At 55.5% G+C, this 12,434-nt stretch overlaps 1 protein-coding gene across 4 annotated transcripts in view; it reads left to right on the plus strand.

Moving 5' to 3' along the window:
• Window positions 1–2,784: 2,784 nt before the first annotated feature.
• The window catches only part of NCKAP5L (NCK associated protein 5 like), a 39,809-nt gene continuing 30,159 nt past the window's right edge, over window positions 2,785–12,434 (plus strand). For all 4 annotated transcript variants that reach the window (XM_062203696.1, XM_062203695.1, XM_062203697.1 and 1 more), the window contains exon 1: window positions 2,785–2,881. In XM_062203696.1, the coding sequence (XP_062059680.1) occupies window positions 2,831–2,881 (51 nt within the window). In that variant the 5' untranslated portion in view covers window positions 2,785–2,830. The remainder of the gene's footprint in view (window positions 2,882–12,434) is intronic.

Genomic DNA, 12,434 nt, shown 5'->3' on the forward strand with positions numbered 1-12,434 from the left:
TTTCTGTCTCCCTCTCACTCTGTCACTCTGTGTTTCAAATAAATGAATTTTTAAAATCTTTTTTTAATCCCACCTGGGGATTAGTAAAATGTTTTAAGAGTCCAGTTACCATCTTTAATATCTGATTCAGGAGTTCCAACTTTGAGTCAGTCGATCCACCAGTGTAAACACAGTGGCTACAGGGTCAGCCTCTGAGGAATGAAGATGCCTCAAACTGTATGAATGACCCCATAGTCTGGATGCACTGATGTGAGCCGTGTGGGGGTGGTTCTCTGAGCTCATCCACCTGTCACTCACCAGCGCTACATGTACAGTACTGGCTCGCTACCAATAGCTTGCAGCTACCAAACATCTAAGAGGCCTCACTGGTATTGTAACAGCAGAGACAGTTCAAGTGAAGAACAATGTATGATTTGTGGTATGCACAAGGGTGGAGATTCAACTCGGGGACTTGTGCGGAAGTTTTAATGACTTAAGAGAATACTAGCACTGGGAATGAAGCCTCCTCTGAGACAGAAGAGGAGCTGGGGAGCAATGGTAACTACACTTCTTTCACCTCGTGCCAGTGAGGATGAAGGTCGTGGAGCATAGAGAATCTGCCAGAAATCTAAATGCCTAAGCCAGCAAGTGTGCAAGAGCCTAGTGCAGAGATCCCGGCTATGTTTGTTAACCAAGGCTAAACATGAATGAAAAGTTAAAAAAAAAAAAATACCCAATGTTCTGTGTGCTTCAAAAGACCTGTTATTGGAAAATACCCCAAAATAGTTAAATGCCTAGCAGACTTGTAAGGCTTTTCCACCCCAAGGCCTGGGGGGGTGCAACAGCTGCAATGAAGTGGTATTGGTCTTCCAAACCTTCTGAGGAAATTGTGTAATTTTTGTCATAACCCCAGGACTGGGCCACTGATTCCTACTCCACGAATCAGAATGATCGAATGAACAAGTATCAATGCTGTAGGCTTTTGGAGATGCCACTGTCATTAGGAAATATGGGGTGGGGGGAAGAGAAATGGAAACGTAAATGATTTCCACCAGGGGTGGGCACTTGGCCTAATGGTTAAGATGCCTGCACCCGTATCAGAGCGCCTGAGGCAGTGCCCGGCTCTGGCTCCTGATGGAAGCCTTCTTGCATTAGCACACTCTAGGAGACAGTGGTGATGGCTCAAGCAGTTGGGTTCCTGCCACCCACGTGGGAAAACTGGTTTGAGTTCCTGGCTCCTGGCTTTGGCCTGGCCCAGCCCCAGCTGTCACAGGCATTTTAGGAGTAAACTAGTGATGGGTGCTTTCTCTTTGTCTCTCTGCCTCTCAATTTGTTTCTTTCTTAATAGACTCATCTTCTTATCTCAAATAATGGTCCTGTCTTTACAATCTTACATTGTCTCCTGATGGTGTCATCATTTTTAAAAGTGTTTACTTACTCACTTTTATGTATTTGAAAGGCAGTGAGAGAGAGACACAGAGAAAGAGACAGAGACAGAGACAGCGAGAGAGATCTACCCATTGGTTCATTCCTCAAGTGCCTACAACAGCCAGGGCTGGGCCAGGTTGAAGCCAGGAGTCAGGAACTTCACCCTGGGCCTCCCATGTGGATGGCAGGGAACCAAGCAGTTGGGGCATCCTCTACTGCCTTCATCCTCATCTCCACACAAAATCTCCCATTAACTTCTGCTTCCCAGCCCTCAAGGGTGATTTGTTCACCGTCCCATACCAATAGCAATAATCTGTTCTTTCCTGCTTGAGTCTCTTTGTGTCCTCACTCTGCCTGAATCCTCTCTGACCTTCAAACCCCATTTTAAATAAGAAGCCTCCTTCAGAGACAAACTTAACCAACCCTAGCCAGTCTGAACACCTTATGTTCCCTGAGTTTCTGTGTTCCCTCTGCGGACGAACACACTTTAAATCACATCCCGTGAACACCCGCAACAGAAGCAAGTTTAATACAATGGGCAGACCGTGCCCAGGGATCCCTTGTATTTTCCTGTGGAACCCAGTTCAGAACCTGCACTGCCTAACCTGTAGGTACACTGCATGTCGGTCGGGACATTATGGTATCCAAAGATGCTTAGGAACAAATGAGAATGGGATGCAGGGGGCCTCCGAAAGGGGCCTTCGTGCGCTTCTGGTTTTCTGCAGGTGGTTGGGACTGGTCCCCCACTGCTATAGAAACAAGGCTGCATCCTTTTTCTGCCCAGCCCTCCCCCCCCAAAGCAGCGAGGACACGGCCAGCAGAGCTCTCGGAAGAGCGGAGCCTGATCCTAGCGCCCCGTTTTCCACATTACTCCGGGAAGACCCAATCCTCGCAGCGGAACAAGGAGGCGGGAGCGTTTAAGGCCAAGGAGGCACTCCAACCTCTTCCCCAGGATTTACACCCAACACGTATGCAGGAAGGCAAATTACCAACACTACAGACACACGTGCACGCCCAGCCCCACAGAGGCAGACGCGCATGCCTGCGTGCCCACCCGCCCCGACTTAGTTTGCTTTGCTCTGGACGCCCCCGTTGCGCCCCCGCTCTGCGTCCCCTCCCCCAGCCGAGGAGGTGCCCCAGGCCCCGCCAGGCCGGACGGGAGCGCTTCTCCACAGGGGGAGGGGAGGTCCTTCCCGCCCGGGCGGAAGCGCCTTGCGCCAGCCGGGCAGACTTCACTCTCGTCCTGGGAACATCTGGAGCGGGCTGGGAGGGGCGCGCACCCGGGGCGGGCGCGGATTGGCTGCGCTGGAGGAGGGAGGCGGGGCCAGGGCGAGGGGCGGGGCTCACTGGCCCCTTTAAAGCCTTGACATCAAGAGGCGGCTCCGGCACCCCCTTCTCTGCCCCCCGCCCCCGAGCCGCGGCCATGGACCCGGCGGATCCGGCCTGCCCTGGCCCCGCTGGACATCTGATTTCTGTGAGTTCCGGGCCGACTTGGGATTTAAAGGGCGACGATGGGGCGGTGGCGGGGGGAGGGGGGGCGGTCTGTAAGCTCCGGGCGGAGCCTGGGGGTGTGGAGGGTGAGGCTCTGGCGGCAGCCGTGGGTCCGAGGGGGCGCCACGGCTTTCTGCTCGCACCTCGCTGCGCGCCCCTCCCTCCCGCCGCGCTCTCCTCCCGCCCGGGTCGGGGGGGGGGTCCCCGCTGCGACTCGTCCGCCCCCACCCCACCCCCGCCCGCCCCCCGCGCTATCCTCGCGCACACTCCGTGGCCCCGGAAGGGAAACTTTCGGGAGTGGGGGATGTTCCGGGGGCCGGCCGCCCTCCCTCTGTGAAAGACTGACCTTGCCCCAGCCGCGCACCGCGCCCCACCCGCATCCCACCGTCCGGTACCGCTTAGCGGAGCCGGGTTGTGCGTGTGCGCGCGCGTGTGTGTGCGTGTGTGTGTGTGTGTACGCGGGTGGGGAGGTGCTGTCCCCAAAGCGCAGGCGCGGGAGCGAGCCTGGGGCTCCTCTTCGCACTCCTTCCAGTCCCCGTGGCCTGGGGCGGTAGGGCGTGGGGGAGGCGGAGAGAGGCGGAGAGACCGGGAGTCCACGCGTAACCCTGCCGAGGTTTTGCGGGGCTGCACGCCGAAGAGAAGCTGAGGGAGGGAGGCAGGCAGGGACGGGGCAGCGCCTGGAAAACAGGCCCTCAGGTCCTGGCTGCCTTGCTGGAAGAATGCAGAGAATGTATCTGTGCCCGGCACTGCCTTGGCTCAGCCCCGCTAGGAAATCGACCCCAGCTCCCCTCTCCTTCCCCAAAGCCCTGGCACTGCCCCAAGGGCACAGAGCGCCCTCACCTCCCACGGGCCTGGTTTTCCAGGGTGCTCAGGCCTGCATCACTGAACCCACCCAAGCCTGGACGCTGCTGCTTGCTAGAGGCCGGCCGGCCTGCCTGGGGAACCAGGGTCCCCTGGCTGGAGAGGCGATCTCTGTGTTCTCGCCTCGCTACTCAGCCCCCAGCCCGGGGTGGGTCCTCCCTGCCAGCCAGAGGAAGTGGTTTGCAGCAAGAGGTCCGGGAGAGGCAGTGACGGGGTCAGCGTCTAACCATTGTGTGACCAGTTCTTTGGGGAAAATGAATCTAATGCCGGTACTTGGCTGCAGACAGACCGTGACTTGTAGGTGTTAACGCCTACTGGCTCCCCCCTCCTTTTTTTTCTTTTTCTTTTTTTTTTTTTTTTTTTTTTTTGTGTGTGTAGACCCCTTTTCCGGCAGGAAGATCCCTTCTCCCACTTTCCCGCCCTCCCCTCCACAGTTTGGGATTAGTGGTTTCTTAACCCCCAGAAGAAAACCAAGTGCATTCCTGTCTGGGGAGATGGATACTGTCCTGTGTAGTTCAAGTTTGTTTTCCAAGTCTGTGGTCTGCGTCTGGGGTGGCTTCAGCCCTCCCAGTGTCCTGAAGTTCAGTGCTTCCTGGGAGACAGGGGAAGACCAAGAGGCCCCTGCCCTGGGCTGCAGGCGCTAAGGCTCTGTTTCTCAGCAGCACGACTCCGCAGAGGCAGGCGGAAACGCACGTGTTTGGGTACAAAGCTGCTGTCAGTTCAGGCTGAGTCAGGAGCCCGAGCTTGCTGTGTGACTTAGCCACCACGGTCTCCCTCTCTGGGGCTCAGTTGCGTTCATTGTTAAAACCCAGCATCTTACTGGCGCTGTGGCTCACTAGGCTAATCCTCCACCTGTGGCGCTCACACCCTGGGTTCTAGTCCCGGTTGGGGCACCAGATTCTGTCCCGGCAGCTCCTCTTCCAGTCCAGCTCTCTGCTGTGGCCCGGGAAGGCAGTGGAGGATGGCCCAAGTGCTTGGGCCCCTGCGCCCACATGGGAGACCGGGAGGAAGTACCTGGCTCCTGGCTTCGGATCAGCACAGCGCGCTGGCCGTAGCAGCCATTTGGGGGGTGAACCAACGGGAAAAGGAAGACCTTTCTCTCTTTCTCTCTCTCTGCCTGTCAAAAAACAAAACAAAACAAAAAAAACAGCATCTGGACTAGAAAGCACCTCCCTTCCACACCTTGGCGTTGAATGGCCGCCCTGATGGTTGGATGCAGGGGTGAGAAAAGTCTTCTGGAACGGTGGCTCCCCTCGGAGGGATTGGGGTGTTGGGTGACGTGCATGCATCTGAAATCACAGTTGGAATGAGAACTTGGGGAGACTCTGCCCCTGCCCGAGAACACTCGCTGTCCTACTCTAGCCTGGTGCCTTGGGATATGAACTGCTGGCTAAGGTTTAGCCCACCCATCAAGGCCCTGGAGAGACATCCTGACCCAGCCAGTCTTTGAATTGGGCCTTTGGGGAGGGGTTGAGAGAGGAGGAGGCAGCCAGGGGCCAGCAGGGTAAGCAGATTCCCAGGAGACAGTCTGCATCTCAGCTGTTGGGACTTGTTTTAGGATCTGGGCCAGGGAACATAGCACACTCATCCACCCTCTTAGGAAAGGAGGGCCCCACTGCTCTTGCCCATCCCACACCCTGGCCCTACCCAGCTCACCTCTGCACTCACAGCCCCAGCGCCCAGGCCAGGGGCCCTCACCCAGGCCGGCCGGCCTGCTAGGTACTGCAGCCCCACCGCAGCCAGGAGAAGCGGCCCCTGCCCCTCCTGTGCCAGCCTGCTTCCTGCAGGCTGGGACTTGCTTTCCAGCCCAGGAGCCAAAGACCTTCACTGCTTTGTTTGCATCCTTGGTCCCGCAGGTGAGGGGGGAGGTGGTTAGAGAGGCCCCGGGGTTGGTTACCTTTTCCTCTATTGGCTCTTTGGGGGAAGGCCTGCTGCCTATGGGGGTGTGTAGGTTAGACCCAAGGAAGCGGCCCTCACAGCTGTGAGCTCTCAGGGTGGATAATGGAAGCTCCCAGAAAGTAGTTAATGGTGGAGGATCACCTGTTGCTAGGCAGAGCTGCCGTTCCCTGCTGGGGTGTGGCCCTGAGGCTAGCCAGCCAGAAGCCCCATTAGAAGCAAGAGGAGAAAGGACTCTCGCCTGACAGCTGGAGCGGGGTTCCTGGCCCCGTCACTCCTGGATCGTTGGAGCTGTCTCTCCTTGCATGGATGGCATGTCCTTTCTTGCTCCTGTTTCTCCCAGCCCCTACCCCAGTCCACCACCAGTACCACCAGCCGGCCGTCACCCCTACCCAGCAGGCTCCTCCAGCCCTCAGTCTGGCTGCACTAATGGACTGATTGGATTTTCTATCCTCGGAGCTTGGGATTTCTGATTGAACATGCAAATTTATGTAAATCAGTCTGGGATCTGCCACTACATCAGAACAACCTCGAGCCACAGGCTGGAAGGGATCCTGGAGACAGACTCTACCGCCCTTGTGCTAAGAATGGAGGCGCTGCAGGCCAGAGAGGGAAGTGATTCACACAGCAGTGAGCGTCGGAGGCAGGACTGCTGACTGCGGCCTGTAGTTTCACGTGGTGCCAGTCTGCCTTAAGTTTTCATTCATGGGGGAGGTTTGGCCGAATGCACAGTCTGCAGTTGCAGAGAGCTGAGCTCTTGGAGGGTCAGAGTGTTTCCCAGGGCCCCCAGGAGCGCTGTCAGCTGTCTAACATGCTCGAGGAAACCAACTTCAAATCCCTTAGGACAAGACCCTTCATATTTGCCCCAGACAAGTATGAAGGCCAAGGTCATTGCTTTGCTGCCTGGTTTGGCCCTTAGGGTTCCCCAGGGCTGAGCATGTGTCTGTCCCCACCATCTGTCACAGAACCAGGCGCATGGTAGGTCTCGGGTGGATCTGCACTTCAGCGCCTCCACCCGCTGCTCCTGTGTGGCCACAGTGGCGAAAGATCTCTCGCCTCCTGCGACTCTGTGCCTATCATGGCCAGCCCTCTCTGGGGATATCGGCCAGCCGGGCCTCCTGCAGGAGTGACCAGACAGGAGAAGGATCTCATGATTCTAGGATCAGTGCCAAGGATAGAAGAGGTTTGCAAAGACAGGCTGGGGTCTCCAAGAAGCAGTCTTCCAGGTCTTTTTTTCTTAATTAAATTTTTAAAAAGAAATTTACGAGAGAGAAAGAGGAGTGTTCTTTCCTCAAATACCCACAATGCCCCTGGCCCAGGGCTGAAGCTGGGAGCCAGGTCACTCCAGATCTCCCACTTGGGTAGCAGGAACCACTACCTCTCAGATTCTGCATTAGCAAGAAGCTGGAGTCTGGATGGAACTGGACATCGACCCAGGCCATCTGATATGGGACCCAGGTGTCCTGACTACAGGTTAAATGGCCACCCCTTCCCCACTTTTTTTTTTTTTTAAGATGTATTCATTTATTAGCCGGCGCCGTGGCTCAGTAGGCTAATCCTCCGCCTTGCGGCGCCGGCACACCGGGTTCTAGTCCCGGTCGGGGCACCGATCCTGTCCCGGTTGCCCCTCTTCCAGGCCAGCTCTCTACTGTGGCCAGGGAGTGCAGTGGAGGATGGCCCAAGTCCTTGGGCCCTGCACCCCATGGGAGACCAGGAGAAGCACCTGGCTCCTGCCATTGGATCAGCACGGTGCGCCGGCCGCAGCGCGCCTACCGCGGTGGCCATTGGAGGGTGAACCAACGGCAAAAAGGAAGACCTTTCTCTCTGTCTCTCTCACTATCCACTCTGCCTGTCAAAAAAAAAAAAAAAGATGTATTCATTTATTAGAAAGGCAGAGTGATGGGGCAGGGAGGGTGGATCTTTCCTCAAATGGCCCAGGGCTGGGCCAGGCTGAAGCCAGGAGCCAGGAACTCCGTCTGAGCCTCCCACGTAGGTGTCAGGGTCGCCAGCATTTGGGCCATCCTCTGCTGCCTTCTCAGGCACATTAGCAAGGAGCTGGATCGGAATCGGAACAGCCAGGAATCAACCAGCATTGTAAGCAGCAGCTTAACCCGCTGCACCATGACAGCAGTCCTTCCACCCTGCCGCCCCCCCACCCCCGACTTTTTTCTTGATCTGAGCCACCTACCTGGCTGCAAGGGCCCCCCACAGTCCCCCCACTCATGGACTGTGCCTGTGGCATGGCGCTGCTTGAAGGGCTGAGTCCTCCCTTGCCTGGGCTCCTGAGCACACAGTGGAGACTGAGGCCTGCCCAGGCAGCTGCTGTGCAACCCCTTGGGACCTGGGTGCGTGAGCTCAAGAACTCCCAGCCCGATTGCCGCAGCCTGGGAAGGAGGCTTGGGACACATATGTGGAGCCTCTCCTCACCTTCTCCCCAAGCCCAGGTCTGGATGGCTCTGGAGCGTGTATCCCTGTCATCAACATCTTCCCAACACACAGCAAGTGTGGAGCCGGTCCCTTGGGGTTCCCACTGCCCGGCAGCCCTTGGCACTCATAGCCTTAGATCCGTGTGAGGGGAACTGCTTCCCCCCCGGGCCTCAGTTTCCCAGCCAATGCTCACATCACTGGGGTGTGGCAGCCACTCAGTAATTACGGTTTTCTCAGCTCTGGGAGTTACGCAGATGAAAGAGGCCTGGGGAGGCCAGGCTGTTATTAAGGTGAATTATCATTGCTGTTATTACTGATTTCTGAAAACCCAGCAGCTGCTGGGAAGAAGCCAGTCGGCCACAGCACCCTGAACCTTCACGCCAGTCCTTGCACTCTTTGGAGTGCTCCGGCACTCACCGTGCTGTTAGACAAAAATGTATAGAGATTTTAAAGAGACAGAAGCCCTGGCCGCTGCATCTGCTGCGGCCTGCAGGGGTAGGGGCCTGGGCTTCAGCTCTCACTCTCCTGTAGCTCTGTGGCCCCAGGGGCCCTCCGGGTAGGGGGTGAAATTTTCCTAGACAGGGCTGTGAGGGGCCCCTGGAACTCCTGGAGTGTGGCCCAGGGGTTTAACAGCTGCAGCTCCCAGGGTCTGGTCCCCACCCCCTGCCCATCCAGCTTGATGTGGGGCCTGTAATTGGGCCTTTTGTGCAACTGTCTGCTGAGACACCCCTAGAACCTGTCCACAGCAGCCGCAGGCACTTGCAGGAGTCATTCACCCTGCCTCACCCCTACCCGCCCCTACCATCCCCCTTCCGCCTCTGCCCTTAACTTGGTCCCCGTCCCCAGGGAGGTAGAGGGACCCCAGCTGTCACCCCGGCAGAAGCCACTCCGACCCACTCCTGACTAGTGGTGAGGCCCACACCACAGCGTGGGGGTAGCAGGGCTTCACTCTCAGCCCGGGGTGAGGTCTCAGGGAAGAACCGGAGTGGAGATGGTGGCGGTGTCCCCCTGGTTGGAAGCTATGTGCCTCTGGCCACACCCCCTCAACGGCTCTCTTGTCCCAGGGCCCTGTCCCCACCACCTCTTGTAGGAAGAGGATGGACATCCACAGCTGGGAGCCTTCCAAATCTCCGGGTTGGGTGGTTTAATTTCTTTAAGGTTTTATATTTTTTTCCACTGGATCATTTTTTAGATTCTTTAACATAGTGCAGAAATTAAAATGATATCAAAAGGCATGCACTGAGAAACACATTCCCACCAACATCCTCCCCATCCCCATCGCTAACCACTTATTGTTTTCTTCTGTGTCCCTCCAGTTTCTTTACACAAAGCCAAACAAATACAGCTATGGACTCTTTTTCTCCTAGTCTATCCAAAGCACCACACAGTCTGTCGCCTGTCTGTTGGCAGCACCCAGCTGTGCACGGATCTTTTCCGCAGCCCCTGTCAAGTCTCCGGTTTCTGGCTGTCTTCTTTTCAAGCCGCCGTAACAAAATACCATAAATCGGTGGCTTCTAAACAGCCGACACTGATTTCTCACAGTTTTGAAGGAGGAGAAGTCCCAAGATGAAGGCACGGGCAGCTTGGATGTCCGTGATGGCTCACAGACAGGTGCCAGAGCTGGTTCACTGGCCTCCTCTGACGGAAGGAGTGAGGGTCTCTCGGGCACAGATTTCATTCATGGATGGGCAGGGCGCCGTCCCCACGATCCAGTCACTTCCCATATGAGTTTTGGGGGGGCAGATGCATTCAGACCATGACGCCAGACTCACCACCTGTCCCCAGACTCCCCAAGCTGATCCCAATAAATAAATAAATCTTCACACACACACACACAAAAAAAAAAAAAAAAAAAGAAAAGAAAAGAAAAGAAAAGAAAAGAAAAAGAATCTCCTATGTGGGGCTGGCACTGTGGCATAGCGGGTAAAGCCGCCTGCAGTGCCAGCATCCCATATGGGCGCCAGTTCGAGTCGTGGCTGCTCCACTTCCGATCCAGCTCTCTGCTGTGGCCTGGGAAAACAGTGGAAGATGGCCCAAGTCCTTGGGCCCCTGCACCCACTTGGGAGACCTGGAAGAAGCTCCTGGCTCCTGGCTTCGGATCGACACAGCTCTAGCCGTTGCGGCCAACTGGGGAGTGAACCAGTGGATGGAAGACTTCTTTCTCTGCCTCTCCTTCTCTCTCTGTGTAACTCTGAGTTTCAAGTAAATAAAATAAATCTTTTTTTTTTTTTTTTTTAAGAATCTCTTCTGTGTCAGTCTCTAGGGATATAATGGTGACCCAAAAGGTCGCTCACTAATCAAGTAGTTAGACAGCTCAGAACTGCAGCTGTGATAGGGCCGCAAGGAAAGAACACGTGCTGCATGAGTGCTCTGAGAAGCTGCCCCACCTAGGGTATGTGCACATGTGAGGCGCGTGGCACGGCGCACCCGGGCTCGGGGCTGGAGTCGACAGTGCCACGTGACCTGGAACGCTGCTGTTTCTCAGCCTGACTTCTTTTTTTAGACTTATTGATTTAATTTGAAAGGCGGAATTAGAGAGAGGAGAGGCAGAGAGAGAAAGAGAGAGAGACAGAGAGGTCTTTATCCGCTGGTTCACTCCCCAAATGGCCGCAATGGCCGGAGCTGCGCCGATCCGAAGCCAGGAGCCAGGTGCTTCCTTCTGGTCTCTCATACATACGGAGACTTGGGCCATCTTCTGCTGCTTTCCCAGGCCATAGCATAGAGCTGGATCGGAAGTGAAGCAGCCTAGACTCGAACCGGTGCACTGCAGGCGGCGGCTTTATTGGCTATGCCACAGCGCCAGCCCCTCAACCTGATTTCAGTGGTTTCTCTCCCATCTCCAACCCCCAACCCCGCCTGCAGTTTGTGGGATGTGCTGGGGGGGTCTTGAGTTTTATTGCATCTAAAACAAGAGGACCCCCACCTTTCTCTGCCCCAGGGCAGCTAATAATGCCTTCGCCCTAACCCCCACCCCCACCCCCACCGTACTGCCTTCCGGGCCTGGGACCTCCTCCTGAAGCTGGAGCCTTGCTCTCCACTCCACCGAAGGGAAGTTGGGGGAGAGTGCTGGCTTCTCATTTCCCCTGTAGACTGCACCTCACTTCCTGTCCCCAGGCGAGAGAAGAAGGCTAAGGCTCTTGGCTTCGCTGTCCCTTCCTCTCTCCTCCCCCACTGGCTTCCTGGGAAGCCTGCAGGCCTTGTGTGAAAGGCAGCATCAAAGCCAGGAGCTCCTCTCCATTGGCTCCGCTGGGCTCTGCACCCTGGCGGGAGAGAAGCTTGGAGGAGTGGGTACTGGGAGCAGGCGTTGGGGACTAGGAGAGTATCTGCCCAGATCTGAGCCTGCAGGTGCAGCCCGACAGGCCACAGGCCCTTTTTGGATCTCAGCTCTGAGAGCAGGTAGCTGAAGCTCCAGCCGACGCCTCTCCCGTCCGGCCTCTACAGACCCTCTGCCCAGACTCTACCGTGGGACCCAGCAGCTAGCCCTGGTTATACCTAGAACGTGGAGAAGTTGTGGGAGCCCTGACTCCACCAGGGGATAGGAGAGGAAGGAATACTGGCTCCAGCCATGGAGCAGGAAGCACTCACCTTGAAATGCCCTCAGATCCCGCTGTCCTGAGTCACTGTGTTTCCATGACAACCCGTGGTTTCTGCCTCCTTTTTCTGTGTCTGCCTTTCCTTCTGTCTGGAGTGGCCCCTTCCGCTTTCTCGCACAAAGATCTAAACCCTGTCTTTCTGTAAGGGCTCTGTTTCCTTCCCGATTTAAAAAATCCTCCCAATGCCTGCCTTTGTAGAACTTCCCTTACAGTACAGCTCTTTACTTACATGTCCTTTTTTTCTTAAATTGACAAACATTGTGTATATTTACATATATATGTTGATATTTTGATATAAATGTATGTGTGTATCGTACAATGGCTAAATCAAGCTAATCCACATAATAACATCTATTCTCTCATATACTTTTTTGTGGTGAGAATAGGGAAAATTTGTTTGTTGGCAATTTTCAAGTGTCTTCCACATTCACTGTGCTCACCATGCTGTGCGTTGCATCTCTTGAACTTACCTCCAATTGAAAGTTTGTGGCCTTTGACCAATGTCTCCCCCATCTGACTGCCAGCCTCTGGCGACTGACTGTCACTCTGCTCTCTTCTGAGGCTGAATTGGGCTTTCGTGGATATGTAAGTGAGATCGTGTAACCAGTATTTGTCTTATTTTCTTTTTTATCTATGCTGTCACAAAGGACAGGATTGCCTTCTTTTTAAAAGCTGACCAGTATTCTCTGAGACATGTATACCACATTTTCTTTCTCCATCTTCTGTCAGGAGGCACTTAGGTTGGTTCCCGTGGTGTGA

Source organism: Lepus europaeus, chromosome 10, assembly GCF_033115175.1.
Source record: "Lepus europaeus isolate LE1 chromosome 10, mLepTim1.pri, whole genome shotgun sequence".
NCBI classification, from domain to species: domain Eukaryota; kingdom Metazoa; phylum Chordata; class Mammalia; order Lagomorpha; family Leporidae; genus Lepus; species Lepus europaeus.